Raw genomic sequence first — 18,970 nt, 5'->3', positions numbered from 1 at the left:
GACTACAATATTTTAAGAATTCATTCATTTGAAACAAATAAAAATATCCCAGTTCTCTATAACAAACACTTTCATAGCTTTCCAGGACACTTACAAAAAAGGAAAGAAAGAAAGAAAGAAAGAAAGAAAGAAAGAAAGAAAGAAAGAAAGAAAGAAAGAAAGAAAGAAAGAAAGGAAGGAAGGAAGGAAGGAAGGAAGGAAGGAAGGAAGAAAGGAAGGAAAGAAAGAAAGAGAAGAAAGAAAAGAAAAAAGAAAACACCCAGTGTAGAGACATATCTGCAAGACCTAGTCTAGACCTCCAAACTCATAGTCTAATTTTTCTTTTACAGATGCAGGCATGCATGCCAGTCACACTGTCTACCCCTCAAAGCCACCTCTGCTTAGTTTTATAGATCACAGTATAGATAAATATTGCATACAATAAAGTATGGAACATAGTACGGACACATACATACATAGCATTCTTTGTCAACTCAGGTTAAATCTCTGCTAAATGAATGGTTTTGATATGTTTGTTTCATTAACATCCCAAACCACTGAATAAAGCATCACAGTGTAAAACGAGCTTCACATAAATAATACTGTCCTTAAATAAAAATTAGGCGATGTCCCATGTTTCCCAGAATATTCTCAGTTATAGGTAAGGATGGTCTTCAACTCCTAATCTTCTTCCCTCTACAACACAGGGATTGGAGTTACAGCTGATACCATGACACAAGTTAAGAAGGAGTTTTCTATGCTGTTGGTAAGAGTAATCCAATAGTTGGTGGTCTGACTTAAATTCTAAATTGCTAATCCTATCAATTCTTGAAATTTGTTTTATGATTGATATTTCAATTAAAACTAATAACTTAAATTTCTTACGCTTTAAAATGTTACTTTCAATAATTTATAATGATTAAATTGTTACTAATATATAGTGACTCTTCACTTCAGGACTTAAAAAATAAATGATACTACACTAACAGGAAGTCTAATAACTAAAATTAGAACCTTATGAAAACTAAGGGTCTATTCAATTGTGACATTATCAGGTAAAGCAAAAAAAGATGACAGTAACAATATTCTTCTTACCATTCACTTGAAAGATGTGTGTCTGACGTACATGTTCATAGCCATCTGCATAGCAGGTATAATTGCCCATGTGGACTGTGGTAACTTTGGTGATATACAAGGACCCATCATCGCCAAAGTCCTACAAAAAGAAAATAAATCACAGAGTTGGCTACTTGAAAAGTCATTACTATTCAGGAGGAAAATAAATATATTAAACATTTTAAAGGATATAAATTATGTAAACATGAAGGATATTGATTTATCTTAATATTTCTTCAATATATTCTTTCTTTAAAAGTGAGCTTTCATGGATAAATATAACTTTCCCATGTTAATTTAAAATACATGAATTAACAAAGTATACTAGCATAATTTAATTTTATAATCTGAATTTCAGATAATTAAAGCTCTACCAAGAACTTTACTTACAACTAAAAATAAATTGTTAATTACATTTTTAGTCTTATAATTATCCACAATTTATTATAAATATCAAGGAAAATGGCTACCAAACCAGTATGTTCTCAGTAAAAGCATTTATAGCTGTATCCTGAGATATGATGTTTCGTTTTATTTTATTTTGTTTGAGGGCCAATGGAGACTAAATCATATCCTCAAACATGCTAAGCATGAACTATAACATAATACTAAATTCTCAGCAAGGGTTTAATTTTAAAGATTGTAATCTACGGGCTATGTGGATAAACAGCCAGCTATTTGGTATTCTGGAGAATAAATGCATAATTATACCTAGGGAAATATATTAAAGACTCACCTCTGTTTATCACAACCGAGTCTAAACATTAGCCTTGGAACTTCAGTATACAACCCAGAAAATCTCCTCTTTATGAGTCAATGTGTGCAATGGGGAAAATTGTCAAATCTGTTTTTCGGGTCTTTGGAAAATCTGCTCTCATAATCTGGAGTGTTTATAAAAGCCTGACTGCCCTGTCTCTGTGAGATGTCATTAGTGGCCATTTTGACCTCTCTTCCTCCTCTCACATTCGGGCTTCTGTGGTAACTTTGAATCAATAGCTTGTACTCATTCATGCTCCCTGCGAACTCCACTATCTTCATGGACTGGAGGGGAGGGAAAAGCTTCACGCTCCCCCATAGGGAACTGTTTCTGTGGGACCATTCTACAGTTATCAAAATCTTAGGTTTCCATGACTTTGCTTTATTTAAACAAAACATAGATATCCCTCTGTTTAACAATTCTGTCCCACAGTGATTTTGGTGAAACAAAATCACAGAACTTTTTACCATAAGATTTTATTGAACATAGATACTTATTTGAGATCACAGTATCCTGAAGAACAGTTTTCAAAGCAAAACTGGATAACAGGACAGCTACACACCAATTGACAGTTGAATTTTGACAAAGAAGTCAGAAGTACATGCATGATAAAAGAAAGCATCTTCAACTATTGGACCTGGTCAAACTAGATGGGTGCATCTTGGGTGCATATGCATCACCCTGCACAAAACACAAAACATAACTCCAAATGGATCAATGATATCAACACAAAACAAGATACACTGGATATTAAAGAAAAGAAATTGGGGAATAGCCTTGAATTCATTGGCACAGGAAAATGATTTTTGAACAGAACACTGGTAGCATAGGAACTAATAACAAAATTTAACAAGTTGGTCCTTATTTGATTTTTTTGTAGACCTCCTTCTCACTCCTTGAATTGAAGGAAGAGAGCAGCCTCCTCTCTGAGCTGCCCAGAACCTCTACATTCTGCCTGTGTTGAGTCCTTTTAACTTGACAAAGTACTTCTATGACAGTAGGACTAGAGTAATGAGCATAAACTTCTTTGCTTTAGTTGACTCAAATTCTTTATCCCTAATAATTTTCTGGTACACAACAAGTTTGTAGGAACACTTAATGGTTCAGCACGTGTTTTATGAGATAATTTGGCTAGGGAGATGCAACATACATATGCATGTACTCACATCCAATGGGAACTCATGTTCAGATCCCATGGCTCAATCAAATTCCAATGACTCTCAGTACACTGCTGTCTGTGGGCAAATACTGAACACCACTGTGCTCTCTTTGCATACTGTTCTACCTTAAAATTCCACTTTACAAGTCCCAAGAAATAAATTATATTTCAATTTGTTTTATTAAATACTTTACACAATGGTAATATTGTAGTCAGCTCAGAAAAATTTGTCTTGAAATAAAACTCAGTAAAATGTTTTACTAAAGAATTAAAAATAAATAAATAAATAAATCGAACTGAAAAAGCTTTTATATGGCAAAGGACACCATAATTTGGTCAAATTGGCATGATACATAAAAAATATTTACCAATTGCATACCCAATATTGGGTAATATCTAAAATACACATAACTAAAAAACCTGGACACCAAGAAAGCAAATAACATAATAAAAATGGGTTTACAGAACTAAGAAGTTCACAAAAATGGCACATGACAAACGTGTACAAAACATTTAAAGAAATATTCAACATTTTTAATCATCAGAAAAATACACCTAAAAATTACTTTGATATTTCATTTTATACCAATCAGAATGCCAAGATCAATTTAATAAAAATTGCAAGTCATGATGTAGAGGATATGAGGAAAGAGTAACACTCATCCATTTCTGGTGGGACTAAAAATTTCTACAGTAGCATTTCCTCAGGAAGCTGTGAATAGCTCTACCTCAACATCTAGGTATAATACTCTGGTATATACTCCAAAAGAAAACTACATGATGCTAGGGAAACCCTTGTTCATCCATGTTCCTTGATGCTATATTCATAATAGCTAGAAACTGAAAACAGCCTAGATGTCCATCAAAAAATGAATGGATATAGAAAAAGAAAGCATTCTGAGTGAGTTAACCCAGACCCAAAAAGACAAATACAATATTTATAGTGTTATATATAGATATTTGCTTTTAAGCCTTTGATAAGCAGGCTACAACCCATATGACCACAGAGTTTATGCATAGAGTAAAGGACTAGTGGGGAACATGGGATCTCCCAAGAAAGGGGAGAATGAATATATAGTTATGGAGAGGAAGGAGACAGACTAAAATGGGAAAATTAAACATGCAGTGGAGGAGAAGAGAGTATACAGGAAAGAATACAGGGAGTGACAACTAACAATAAAGGGCATTTGATGAGTCATAGGGAAACCTACTAGAGTACAAGTTTCTTAAAACATATACAAACATGAATGAAATCTAAATGGAGTCCTCAAATAGTGGGGGAGAAAATGCTCTAACCAGACATCTTTCTACCATTAGTGAAATGTCAAGTGCCAGGAATGGGCCACATCTAATTAAGTTCTTGACCAAGGAGTGCTGTGGATATCGCTCTGTATAAATAAACACTGATTGGCCAGTAGCCAAACAGGAAGTATAGGCAGAACTAACAGAGAAGAGAATTGAGGGAACAGGAAGGGAGAGGGGGAGATTGCCTGGAGCCGCCACCAGGACAAGGAAGATGTAAGGTACCGATAAGCCACGAGCCACATGGCAAAGTATAGATTAATAAAAATGGGATAAATATCAGGCGGATCTCTGTGAGTTCGAGGCCAGCCTGGGCTACCAAGTGAGTTCCAGGAAAGGCGCAAAGCTACACAGAGAAACCCTGTCTCGAAAAACCAAAAAAAAAAAAAAAAAAATGGGATAAATATAAGAGTAAGAGCTAGACAATGATAGGCCTGAGCTAACGGCCAAGCAGTTTAAATAATGTAAGAGTCTGTGTGTTTATTTTATAAGTGGGCTCTGGGACTGGCAGGACTTGGCAACACTTCCTGGAGGACCAGGACCCAGAGACTGGACAGCCCAGAGACCTAGAATAGAACCAAACATTACTGGGGAAAAAAATCAATGAAATTATTCTTAATGTATTCTGCTACACTCATAGATTATTGCCTAGCCCAAATGTCATGAGAGAGGTTTCACCCCACAACTGATAGAAACAGATGCAGAGACCCACAGACAAACATTAGGCAGAGCTTGGGAATTCCATGGAAGAGCAGGAGGAAGGACTGGGGGAACTGGAGGAGTCAAGGACACTACAAGAATACCCACAGAATAAACTAACTTGGCTCATAGGGTCTCACATAGACTAAATTGAAAACCAGAGAACTGGCATGGGACTGACCTAGGCCCTCTGCACGTATGTCACAGTTGTGTAGCTTGGTTTTCTTGTGGGAATCCTAACAGTGGGAGCAGGGTCTGTCTTGGTTTATGTTACCTGCTTTTGGGACCCATCCCTATACTGGGTTGCATAGTTCAGCCATAATAGGAGAGGAAGTGCCTAGTCTTACTGCCATTTGATATGCCATGGTTTGCTGATACACATGGGAGGCCAGTCCTTTTCTAAGAGAAAGAAGGAGTGGGTGGCAAGGGGGTAGCAGAGAGGGAGGGAAGAAGGGAGGGGAAAATTTGATTGAGCTGGAGAAAATAAATTAATATTATAAACATTATTATTATAATAGAAGAACTAGGAATCTGACTTTATCTTCCTGCTGGGTTAAGTGCTTGCTGCCCTTCACATGGGCTCTTACCACTTTGATCCCAAAATAAGGTCCTCAACAGAGTGGAGATGAGGTCACACTAATGCCCTTAAATTATCAAAACTATGAACCCCCTTCTCTAAAAATTGCCTAAATAGATACTTTATTATAGTGGCAGCAAATGAGCTAATGGACTAATGTACTTTTCAAGAATTCTTTACTCTTCTTTTTCCCATTTTAATTTTAACATTAGTACTGTCATGTTGGTATTTAATATTCAAATGTGCTGTTCAAGATTTAATTTGTATACAGTATGAATATTATGTGGTATAAATGTAATATGTATGTGATATGAATGTAACCTAGACTTAAAGTAATGAAATATGGACTTAACATTATCTGTTTTTGTAAAACGTCATAAACTGTGTCAACACTGTACATCAAAGAATACTTTCCCTTCAAATTTTGATTTTTTTAAAATAAGCATTTTATCTTTAAGATGTTGTAGAGGCCGGTGACATTCCAATATATTTATAGCAGTGTCCAAAGTATTTGTGATACACTGACAACTTTATTTGTATTTGTATTATATGCATTTCTGTTAAAAAATAGCTTCACTCAATTTCAGATTGATTGAAATTAAGAAAATCACTAGGAGGGTATTGAACCTGATCCTGACAGTGTCCAAAAATACATTTTAAAAAGATAGAGCTAGTGTGGGCAAGATGGCTCAGCAGATAAAGGAGCCATAGGTAAAGAGATACTGGAGTCTACAAATTGTCTTCTGGACTTCAGATGTGTACTCTCACAAGGACGCATACAACAACAACAATGATAATAGTAAATAATAATAATTATTATTATAATAATAAAATACAGAAAGAAATAAGAGAGGAAATAATAAAAGGAAGAAAGAGAGAATAGAAGAATAAAAGAGAGGAGAAGATTAAGGGAAGTCAGGAGCAGAAGAGGGAATAGTCAAGATCAGGGTAAACAAATCACACATTGATAACAATACTAGAATATTTTTATAAGTACAAGATAAAGTACAAATACCTTACTGCCACATCATAGGATATTATTCATATTTCATTTCTACAACTCCCTGAAGTTAAAGTAACTGATACTGTCACAGAGGAAGTTATACGACCTATACCAGTGGAGGAGAACTTGGAGCTCCAGCCCAAAGGCCATGTTAACACTCCCCGCTAAAATAGTCTTCCACAGAAATGTGGTTTCAAACAACAAAAGTCCAGGAGGGAACAGAAAACAGAGACAAAGACCATTTTGAAGGAATCATACTCAGGTAGTTTGGCTTTTTACTGGGTTTAATAGGAGAAAAACAAAGTTTTATAAAAATGTAGTGAGAAACATCAGAGCTAAAAAGTTTGCAGAGTAAGAACAGGAAACAATTACTGGTGATTTAAAGTAGCTCATGTCTGGTGTAGACAAAATAGACATGTATATGGGATACACATGCAGCTCATTACAAAGAAGGCAAGTCACTGAAACCAGATCAGGACAAATGTGTTCTTCTGCTGGACAAAAAAAATTTTAAATAATAAGGGAGATAGAGGATATACCTGGTGTTTATGATCATGCTTATATACACATATACTAAACTCTATGTAACTTTTGAATGTGTAACCCTACATTACTGTCTGGAATTATGCATTAGAATTTCTATCTGAACTTCTCTAAATACTGATATGGACAAGTGCTTTTTGGTGTATGTATCTACCTGCATAGCACGAGCCTTCTCTCTCAGTCTGGTTTCTGAGTATCTTTCCAGCTTTATGAGGCTTTAGAAGTGTGGTTTTAGGGGCATGTGATCAGTTATCCATTATTATGTAGAAAATGCTTACTGACGGTGTCTTATTGCAATCCATGTTAATGTATAACATAAAATTTAGTTTACAATTTTAGCTATTTAGTTAAATTTAACCATTTAATTAAAAAAATCCTTTCTAATCAGCATATACATGACCCCTTAAACTGTATGTCTCTGTCCATGTTTTCTTTTTTCAGTTTTTCTAAATGAAACCAAAAATCTTCTATCCATAGGCTTTTTCAATATATAACTGTGCAAAGGCCTTCATAGAGCAGAATTTTATAATAATTTAAATTGTAATATCCAATTGCTATTTTGAATAAAGTAAGGATCCTTTCAACACACTTAAAAGACACCAGGCACTTAAGTATTTCAAGTGCTATGCTGTATTTTATTTTAAATATAGACGTTCATCTTCTGCATAACCCTTTTTAAGAGGCAGTGTCAGCTGGTCAGTGGTGGCCCATGCCTTTAATCCCAGGCAGAGCCAGGCAGATCTCTGTGAGTTCTAGGCCAGCCTGGTCTACAGAGCAAGATCCAGGAAAGGCACCAAGCTACACAGAGAAACCCTGTCTGGAAAAACAAAACAAAACAAAAGGCAGTGTCATTAGTTTCATTTTGCAAATCAAAAGGTTGAAATATGATGCTGAATAACTTTGTGGAAGTCTTCAAGCTGGGTAAAGTCAATTTCTTCTGTAATTTTTAACATGCTTTCTACTTTGCAGATTCTCCATTAATTCGAACTTAAATTTAAGATTACCTGGTGCTATTTCACAGACATCAGAACTGTGCTTTACCTTCCTTCTAGGGTTACACGTCTAATATTTCAAACTAGTATATTCTCAGAACTTTTCTAATCTAAGTAGTTCCCCTAAACGGTGTGATTTTATTGCTCAGCCATGCTTGAGAGCTATGGTCTGAGAACAGGCACTCTGAATTCAGGAAAAAAAAATATGTCCTCATTTTGAATTCCATTACATCTTCACACTCTGTAAGTAGATAAAATCTTTACGTACCCCTTCACAATTATAAAATAGCCTCAAGCACAGATGTCTGGGAAGAGCTGATCGGAAAAAATTCCAAATCATGTATTCTGTTGAGATTATTGCTCATATTCTTTTCAAAGCAGAGCAAACAGAGAAGAACATATGTAGTACATTTCCAAACTTTAGAGAATTCTTATGGCAACTCCCCACTGACTACAGTTAATCAAGTAAGAGTAATATCAAAACTTTTAACAATCAGTGGATGATCAGCACTATAAGAGTCTACAAAGAAGCCGGGCGGTGGTGGCGCACACCTTTAATCCCAGCACTCGGGAGGCAGAGCCAGGCGGATCTCTGTGAGTTCGAGGCCAGCCTGGGCTACCAAGTGAGTTCCAGGAGAGGCGCAAAGCTACACAGAAAAACCCTGTCTCGAAAAACCAAAAAAAAAAAAAAAAAAAAAAAAAAAAGAGTCTACAAAGAAATAATGTGCCAGTGTGGTTATTCTGAACACAAAAGATGCATTTTGGGCCTGCCTTTCTTCACAAGCATTATTTAACCAGTTGTAATAAAAGAGATAAACCAAATATATTAAAAAATAGTTTCTAAATTTAATTTCAGTTTTCTTTTTATATTATGATTCTCTACAAATTTCTAAATTGGTACTAATATTACTGCATTTCAATGTTCTTTTCTATGCCAAATACCTCACCAATACCTCAGTTTGATTATATCAATATTAAAGTATTTCTCTTTTTAATACTGATTATTGTAGTGTGTTTTCACTTTGTCATATAATGAAAACTATACTTAGTTTTCTTCAGATAAAAAAATTATTTCCATAAAATAGTAATAAAATTATGCAATCATGAAATTGTCTAAAGTACTGCTGTTGTTGAAAGGCTTGGGTCCGAAGAAAGTTCTTTCATGAATCTTTCTTGATAATTCTTACACTTATGAAGAATTACATCTGAGGGCTGGAGAGATGGTTCAGCAGTTAAGATTTGTATTCTTGTTGCTCACATGGAGGACCCAGGTTTTGTCCCCAGATACCTGGTGATTCACAGTCATCAGTAACTCCCTTCTCTGAGTCCTGATCTCCTGTTTTGACCTATGTGGGCACCAGTCACTCAAGTTGGGCACAAGCACACATGAAGAGAAAACAATCATACACATGCAGGGTTTTTTTAATCTATTTTTTTTCTTAAAAAAATGCATAATGTGACTCCTTTACAACATGAATGAAAACACTCTGGGCTTTGGACAAAGATAAATATTTCTCTAAATCTTTACTACTGAAAACTCCTATCCTTTGGAACAGGGCAAAAATGCCAAGGAAGTTCCAGGTAGAAGACTCAGAGACCCGTAACTGCAGAGCTGATGGTGAGTGAGAAGAAACTGGACACTTTGCCTCCCACCACTCATCACAAATCAGGAAACCAGCAGCATCTGGCAAATGACGAAATGACAAGAGCATGGAGAAATAAGTTCTGCAAGACAGGTACACAGGCAGAACCTAAATTGAGCATGGTACCTTCATAATCAGGAATTTACTTAGAAAACTGATTCCAGCTACAAGGACAAGGTAACACTAGAGAAATCAACATGGTGTTCCAATTACAGAAATCAACCAAACTAAAAATCTCAGTCTTTCTTTTTCTGTGATTTTTTATAGTTCATTTTTTAAATTCCTTTTACATATCTCAGAGTCCCCTCTCATCCCTCCTCTCAGCTCTATCCCCATGTCTGCCTGCAGGTCACCATGCTCCTTGCCATGATGATAATGGACTGAAACTCTGAAATTGTAAGTGAGCCTCCCCAATTAAATGTTTTCTTTCTAAGAGTTGCTGTCTTCATGGTGTCTCTTCACAGCAACAGGAAAACTAATTAAAACAGTGTTCTAATCTGAAACTATTGTCAACTCTCCAGTTCAATGTACAGTTTTAGCATAGTTGAATGTTTATCTATCTTTTCTGGTGATTTTTCCTTCAGCTATGTCTGGATATTATATTTCAACATTTACCATCGAATTGATCTTCCTAAAGAAGTCATGCTGTTTTTGTTAACTTTAGAAAGTTCAAATCCAATTATTTATTTGGATAGTAGTGATTTGAAAACACTGACCTAGATTGAAATATAGCTTCACTACTGAGAAATTTCAAGAAACCAAAGAATGTTTTTTCTTTTCTCTAAGCTTAATTTCCAAACATATATGACATGGGTATGGTGGCTTGAAAGAAAATGACTTCTAAAGGGAATGGTATTATTAGGAAGTATGTGTGTGGCCTTGTTGGAGGAAGTGTGTGTCAGTGTGGGGCTGGGCTTTGAGGTCTCTTTTCTCAAGCTTCACTCATTGTGACAGTCAGTAGACTTCCTACTGCCTTTGAGTCAAGATGTAGGACTCTCAGCTCCAGCACCACATCTGCCTTCATGCCACCATTGCTGCTAATCTGGAAGATAATAGACTGAACATCTGGAACTGTATGTGAGCCACCTCAATTAAATGCTTTTATTTATAAGAGTTGCCACGGTCATGGAGTCTCTTCACAGCAATAAAAAACCCTAAGACAATGGGGTATCAAAACACTTGCACAGTTGATCACATAAGACACATAAGAACAAATAAAACTGATTCATGGAAAGTACTTGGTGAGTTATAATAAACATCTTTCATTATAAAGAAAAATATGAAATCCTAGTGCTTTGGATCCCACCTATTCTCACATAGAGGCTGACACAGGAAGATTCAAGTTCAACGTCAGACTTGGCCACAGAGTGAATTGAAGTTTTAAAAATGACAGAAAGACAGAGAAACAAGTGATAGATAGAAATACTTTACTTTACAAATTTTGTACACAATTCTGAGATCATAAAAAATCTGATATAGAATCATGACTATGAATCTGTTAAAAATGTAATAAGATTTCTAGAGTATATATTATAGTGAATTTGAAGATGAGTCAGGGAGAATATAGAAGTGTTTGGATGGGGAAAGGGAAGAGAAAAAACTAATTATATTATAATCTCAAAATGTAGCAAAAATATGATAATTAATAATCAATAACTATTTTCTAATATTTCTTTCTGCATTATTTAGTCCTCCCCAATTCTTAATCATGAGCACTGATGCTGTTCACTTCTCAGTCAACATGCAGTTCAATGCTTCTAATAGAAGCAGTGTTCAGTGAGCATGCACATGAATTAATCAATACAGTCATTATAATTACTGTATTTTAGCTTCTACTCAATTACTTGGAAAATATTAGTAATGAATAATATTTTTAAAATATGTAGTTAGCAACTCAATTTGATTTTCATTTCTGAAGAAGTGAGATATTATTAATTTTTGTTACTTAGATTTTCCAGAATTTCTTATACAACAGTTTTATTGATGTTTCTGTCATTATATGTATTATCATGTAAGCTTCACTACAATATACTATTTTTAAAACCAGATAATATATAAAAACTATATTATATCATTGAATTATGTGTCAATATTTTTATTTAGAGATTATAAAAATTAAATTCCATCTCATGGCTCATATACTTTGCTAGATTGAAGGATCACAGAAGAACTATAGAACTTGCCTCTTTATCACACAGAAAACAGTGTAAACTTCATGGATGCTGATGTCTTTACCCTTGTCTTGTAGGCCAATGCCAAGCAGATTAGACAAATAAAAAGGAAGACACAGCCGGGCGGTGGTGGCGCATGCCTTTAATCCCAGCACTCGGGAGGCAGAGTCAGGCGGATCTCTGTGAGTTCGAGGCCAGCCTGGTCTCCAAAGCAAGTTCCAGGAAAGGCGCAAAGCTACAGAGAAACCCTGTCTCGAAAAACCAAAAAAAAAAAAAAAAAAGGAAGACACTGTTTTTCCTTTCTTAGATGCTTTACTGTACAGACAGCTTCATAGCTTGTGTCCAGAATGAAAAATCCAAGTTTCTCTGATGGGAGTTGGAGAAATACAGCAAAGCTCTTGAGAAAATAGTCTCCCAAAGCATCATTTTCATATTAGCTGCTGTGAAGCAGTTTCCTCTGGGATTGAACATACCACCCTGCAGGTAATCTCCTTTTACCAGAAGATAAATAACTCAAAATAGTCAGGAAGTCCCTGAAACTGAGCAGATTCACTAGGCCCCTCTCTTCTAAGAGTAAGAAATAAAACTGCTGAGAGTTTCCCTCAGACAAGAAAAGCTGTACAGAAGACTCTGATACCAGACCTGTTCCCTGGAAGAAGCAGAGACCAGCCAAGTTGCCTGCAAGAGGTTTAGATCAATTGAGTTACTTGCAAAGAACACGTTCCAAATTATTGAGCTGCCTGCAGGCTGTGAAGTGTGCTCCAGATTCCCAACTTTTGTGAACTGTCACCCATGTTGGGGTGGGTTTTGGTGATACAGCTGCCCTTGAGTTATTCCTTCTCCTCAAGTAACCATTCACCTACATCCCTATAAGTAATCCCAATAAAACTCATTGGTTCATCAAGTTGGACTTCAGTAGCATCTGCATTTTGATCTGTTATGGGCTCCTGATACACCAGCTCAATTTTGCAATTTATATGCTAGAATAACAGTGTACTTCTGTCAGAGAAGTATATATGTATGTAACAGGTGATTTCAATTTCAATAAGAAAAATTTGAGCTTACTATATACTATGCTGGCAAAATATACACTGTCTTGTTGAAACTTCTTGAAGTGAAAAACAGACATGAAAATATTTTAAGGCAATGAATTTGATCTGAGGAGATAGCTCGGCAATTGAAATGCCTGCCATGCAAGAGGACCAGAGTTCTGTCTCCAGAATTCAAACAAGTACCTGCTAAGCACAGGCACACCTGTGATTCCAGCCTTGAAAGTCAGAAATGGGAACAAGCTGGCTGGTGATACTAGTTGTACTGTTCACATCTAGTTTGATTAAGAGAGCTTGCTTTGATTAATATGGTAGAAAACCAATCAGGTGTGATTTGTGAAAGCAACCTCCAGTCTCTATCCATGTTCCTGCATACACATATGTATCCACAAATGTAAGAAAAAGAATATATGAACATACATGTGCCTCATGCACATACACATGAAAAGATGAAAAGTAATGAACACTGTCCTGCTTTCTTTCAGACTGCTTTTATATACTTAACATTACACAATTGTAAAATATACTTCTGTTTAAGTTAAAGCAAAATATTCTGTAAACACACTCTAGTACAGAAATTTATGATGGATGCACAAATAAATATATCTTGGATATAGTGCCCAGTATCAAAAGTACATTGTTTACAATTCAGCCCAGCCTGTGCTGAAACTCTTAAAACCTGTTATACCCAATTAAAACTCAATGTTATTTAAATCTGAGCATCCAGATGTAGTTTAACTGTTGTGAATAAAAACAACCCAGATTTCCAGGACTTGGTAGTCAGAGTCACTCCTGAAAAGAAAATGGGTGGAGCCCCTCAGTGTAGAGAGAGTTTCCTCCACTCAAGGAAGGAAAGCCCAAGACATCAAACAAAGACAAGCAGATATGGAAACCCAGATGTTGCTGGGAATTTCTTTCAGTAATGATAACTTGTTGGTCCACTGACAAGTATGTTTTACACACTTAAGTCCATTTTTTCTAAAATATGCTTCATTTATACTTTAGTTGTGCAAGGAACATTTCTATATCATAGTTTTATTAGTGGTAAATTCAGGTAGTTCAATTGCACTTAAATTATAAAGACCATAAAGATTGTACAGAAAACCAACTCAAGGGCACACATGAAATTATGAAATTTCAGGCACGTGGACTTACAAACTGACTAAGTTGTAGAAAAATGACACTGAAATTGTCAATGAAATAGAAGCCAGAATTATGAGATATAGACAAAAGATGTCAATACTTTTATCTGAATTGTCTTCTATGAAATAGGGTCTGTGTGTCACCAGGTCCAGCAGCAGTTTACTCCAGAATGTGTCAAATATTTTAATGGGTCTATGGATAGAAAGGGACAGATAATTGTATAGCTATGTGTCCATACCAAGTAGAATACAATCTCAATGCTTGGATCTAAGCAGGAGGCTAGAAAGAGTCATTGTGTAAAATCAATTCTTTTTACAGTAAAACATGGAAAATATGGAAAAAAAATAGGGTGCTAACCAATCATAATATTGAATGATTTAATGACACAAAAATATCCTACAAATGTGACTCTATCACTACCAATGTAATGTACATGAATTATTGAATATTTGTAGTTACAAATTATCTTGATATTATACTTTAAAATAGATAAACATTGGCATTCAAAGAGCTTGACAGTACATAGGGCTTAGAGACATCTGCAGCCTGATTTGTTTCTCTCTGCATGAACCTCTGGTCTTACACTTACATTCCTTCTACCTCACTCTTGTAAGTGCTGGGATTGCATACATTGATATCCATGACTAGCTAGTAACAGATTTTCAACCAAGTCTCAGTGGTATTTCCAGTGAAACAAAAAACAAAGTGACAAAATGTCTTGGCATGTAGAGCTAACAGATTAAAACTCACTAAGGTGGTACACAGTGTACTTCCTACAACACTTCCCATGATGGTCTAATCCTATTAGACCTTGAGACTGCTGATAGAAAAGGAAAAAGAGTCATAAGGTAGGAAATCTGAATGTAGATTAAAGTGGGAAAATGTAGGCAGTATTACAATATTTAACTAAGTTATTTAAAAATCCTGTATTGCCATTGAATATATTTCTTTACATATATATCACTTTCTATAGAACAATTAAAATTGACAAAGGGATTGAATTATACTTATTAGAACAAATAACTTTAAAAACCAGATGATACTGGTATAATTAAACCTTACACTGCTTCTGTATACACCATTATTCTACTTTTGACAGCACCCAATAATAAACACAACCAAATACAAAGTTTTGTGCAAACTTTGTTGTTGAAACCATCATGATTTGGACAAAACCTATATAGATAAAATGTATGTTTTTTTCTTTATTCTTTCTCTTTAATGTTCTCTTTCATCTGATTTAAAATTCACTGCTGCTATTGTTTTGTTGTTTTGAATATAATTTATGCACTACTTCTACTACAATGTCAATGGGAACTTTTTTACATGTTGATTACTTCTACCTGGGCTAGTTATGATGTTTGGAGAGAGGACAAAGCTGTGCACTATTAAAAACTTTCTAAGGTGATTTGAATATATATTGAAATTTGAGATCAATTCCATGAACCTTTCATCTTTGTCAAAGAGAATATGTCAAAACTCTCCCATTTACTAAAAGGAAATACTTATTTTTCTTCACTGAATACTACACATTTTCTTCTTAATTCTTACAAAATGTCCTGTTTTCCTTAGTATCTTTACCAGCTGTATAGTCTTCTTCTGTCTACACAAATAGTCAGTTTTCCCGTATTGACAAAATAAGCTGCACCTATAGCCCCCTGGCTATACTGTCCTGCACCTCATTGCCAGCATTTCTTATATCTGTTGTGAACAGTTGTCTTCAAACAATACTTGGCCTGGCACTGCTTCACCATCCATGCTGATATTTTTCATATTTATATATTTAAATCTGAACTTGTGCTATTTTATTTAGCTAAGGCTCATTTAGTTATTTGATTTACACTGATGAAGACACGTAAGAATCTATCAGGAAATTCAAAATTGTTTAAGTCATCTCCACATTGCTGCAATGAGTACTTAAAACCGTCTTCTGTGTTGGTATTTTCACCAAAGAATGATCACCTCTTTAGCTTAGAAATCAATCCAATGTGGTTACTAGGTGTAAACAACAAAATGTATTGGCTAATTAAAAGTGCATGCCAGGAACTTCCTGTTGGGACATCATCATCTCTAAACATAGAAGCCATTGTTTCATGGGGAGAAGATTAGAGCAGATAGGGAAAAAAGTAAGCAGACAAAATTTAAAGATTAGCTCACACCCACCTCTGCCCTGACATTGTTTTAGATTGATACAGCATTTTTCTTGGAATATTTAAACAATGATTCTTAAATCTCATTTCTAGGACTTCACTAGTATGTTCTCAACTATACACCCCCGTCCAGGTGTTATTATCCTGTCTGATCTTTATGTGTTCCATTGTGGATTGTACTGTATAAAGGAGAGAATAGAGCTTTCCATTCCTGCAGGGAGTGCAAGCTGTAGGAGAATTTGAGAACTGAGACTAATTTGAGTTAATCAGATTATCTCCATTTGTAATAAAACTGCTCAAGTCTCAAAGGAAGCACATGAAAATTAACAGTATCCTCACACTACTTTTATTCTTATTATCTGGTGTTTATGTTAAAAATGAACACATTTCTAAGAAAGAACACAAATCTAGAGTATTTTAAAACTATCATTATAATTACCTAATGTCTGGGTAAAAATCCATTAAATACACAAAGAAAGGAATGTGATCAAACACAGGAAAAAAACTGCACTAAAATCAATATCAGTAAAAACAGAACATTAGATGATGTACCTATTTCATGAGTAAAGTGGGATATTAGAAAAATACAAACATAACGGAGATAATACATAATTCAAATAAAATTGTGTACAAATTATAAATTTGAAAAGTCATTAAATTAAACATCTGTGAGATACTTTGAATAATGTTGGTCATAACTTAAATGAGTGTTTGCTTGGAGGCAAATAGAAATCATACCTCAAATAAATTATTTTCACAAAGATAAAATTCAAAAGGAAATCAAGAGAGTGCTCTAGCTAGACCAGGGGAAAATATCAGTACTGAATGAAAGTAATTGAAATGGTAAGCGAGTAATTGAGAAAACATAAATAGAAAAGTAACTATTAACTTGAAATTTGGATGACTGCTTTAGATTATGTGTCTAGAACCTTAACAAAAGTTAAACTGAACAAATGTACATGATAGGATAACTATAAAAGTTTTTTGTTTTGGCAGCAGGTCACTGGTCTGACCTTGAACATGAACATGATCATGACCCTGACTCTACCTACCAAATACTGGGATTGCAGACCTCTGGCACCATTCAGAATAAGAAATATGGAGATCATAATAGCCTTCTTTTTTTTTTTTTTTTTTTTTTTTGGTTTTTCGAGACAGGGTTTCTCTGTGTAGCTTTGCGCCTCTCCTGGAACTCACTTGGTAGCCCAGGCTGGCCTCGAACTCACAGAGATCCGCCTGGCTCTGCCTCCCAAGTGCTGGGATTAAAGGCGTGCGCCACCACCGCCCGGCCATAATAGCCTTCTTAATATGACTTTTTAATAATAACTTCTTCCATATATTATGTTTATAGTTAAACTGTTCCTCCACAAAAAACACATGCAGATTGAGAAGTTTCAAAAGTGAATCTTCAGAATAAAAAATTTCAATCTTATACTGCTTTCATAAAGAAGAGGGCCAACTCTGAAAGTATATAAAGGCTAAGAAAATGGTGGTAACATAACATGACTAAAGGCTGGAGAGATTGTGCAGTGGGTAATACATGAGGCCCAAAGTTTGAATCCTGAGAGCTAAACAAATCAGGGTATGGTAACCTCCAGGTGTCTGCAATCCCAGGACTCCTAATGTGAAATGAGAGGTGGGCAAATCACCAGGTTCCTTGCTAGCCTAGTATGTGCAGTGACAAACAATGAAAGATTTTGTCTCAGACAGAAAGACGGCAAGGGCTGATGCCTGATGATTTTCTCCGACCTTCACATGTGTGCCATGGTAGCTGTGCACCTGCATTCACACACTTGAACAGTTTCACATACTCAGATGTTAATATCATAGACACAAAATAATTAAAAATGACAACTTACACTAACATAGAAAAAAAGTTGAGTTATTATTCTTGAATACAGGCAATAAGTATTTAACTCAATATTAGCAACTTGAATTTTAATATGTGTAGGTAATAAGACCTAGGGGTAATATGCTTTGATCAAGTTTGGTTATAGTAACAGTGGAGGATATTGTGACTTGATAATTTGAAAGTCAATCACTATAATTTACTATGCTACCATAATAATGTGTTTACCTTAGTTGATGGACAAAGCACTACATAATTTTCTATTCTTGCTAATGGAATCATTTTCTACACACCAGGAATAGAAAATAAGTATAAGTATCTCCTTGTGACAAGGGTCATTTTGGGCATGACTGCACATCATAGAAACTTTGTTTAATCCAGGAAGCCAAGGTCAGCCTTTATGTCATAGAAAGAAACTGCCCAGAGTGAAAGATTAAAATAAAAATTGAAAAACTTTGTGCATAATTGATGAGAAACCAAGATTTCTAATAGAAAAGAATCCTTTGTATTTTTCACATTCTCAGATTCATCTTCACATGCATTATCTGCCACAGGTACATTCCAAATGAATAATAAACATACTTTATAAGGATCTAACCCTATCAGCTTCCACTTGATGTTTGCTAAAGGGAAGGATAGTTACTAATATCAATCCATCAATATTTGTGGAATTTCTAGAAGGTGCAGTGAGTACAGGGAAGAAAGTGTGGGAAGGAGAAAGAAAGGGAGGAAAGAAAAAGAAAGGCAATAGGGAGAAGGTGGGAGGACAGAAGAGAAAGAAGAAGGAGGGATTTAGGAGAGAGGGAAGCAGCAAAGAAGGAAAGAAGGAAGGACCCTC

General features: G+C 35.3%; 1 protein-coding gene across 3 annotated transcripts in view; it reads right to left on the bottom strand.

The window, feature by feature from the left end:
- Positions 1-18,970, bottom strand: part of Fstl5 (follistatin like 5) — a 596,643-nt gene that overhangs the window by 200,990 nt on the left and 376,683 nt on the right. For all 3 annotated transcript variants that reach the window (XM_052730071.1, XM_052730070.1, XM_052730069.1), the window contains exon 8: positions 1,075-1,195. In XM_052730071.1, the coding sequence (XP_052586031.1) occupies positions 1,075-1,195 (121 nt within the window). The remainder of the gene's footprint in view (positions 1-1,074; positions 1,196-18,970) is intronic.

The sequence above is a fragment of the Peromyscus californicus genome, unplaced genomic scaffold (assembly GCF_007827085.1).
Source record: "Peromyscus californicus insignis strain IS unplaced genomic scaffold, ASM782708v3 Scaffold_9__1_contigs__length_137607984, whole genome shotgun sequence".
Taxonomy (NCBI): Eukaryota; Metazoa; Chordata; class Mammalia; order Rodentia; family Cricetidae; genus Peromyscus; species Peromyscus californicus.
The sequence above is the reverse complement of the archived record's forward strand: the minus strand, read 5'-3'. Positions and strand labels throughout refer to the sequence as shown.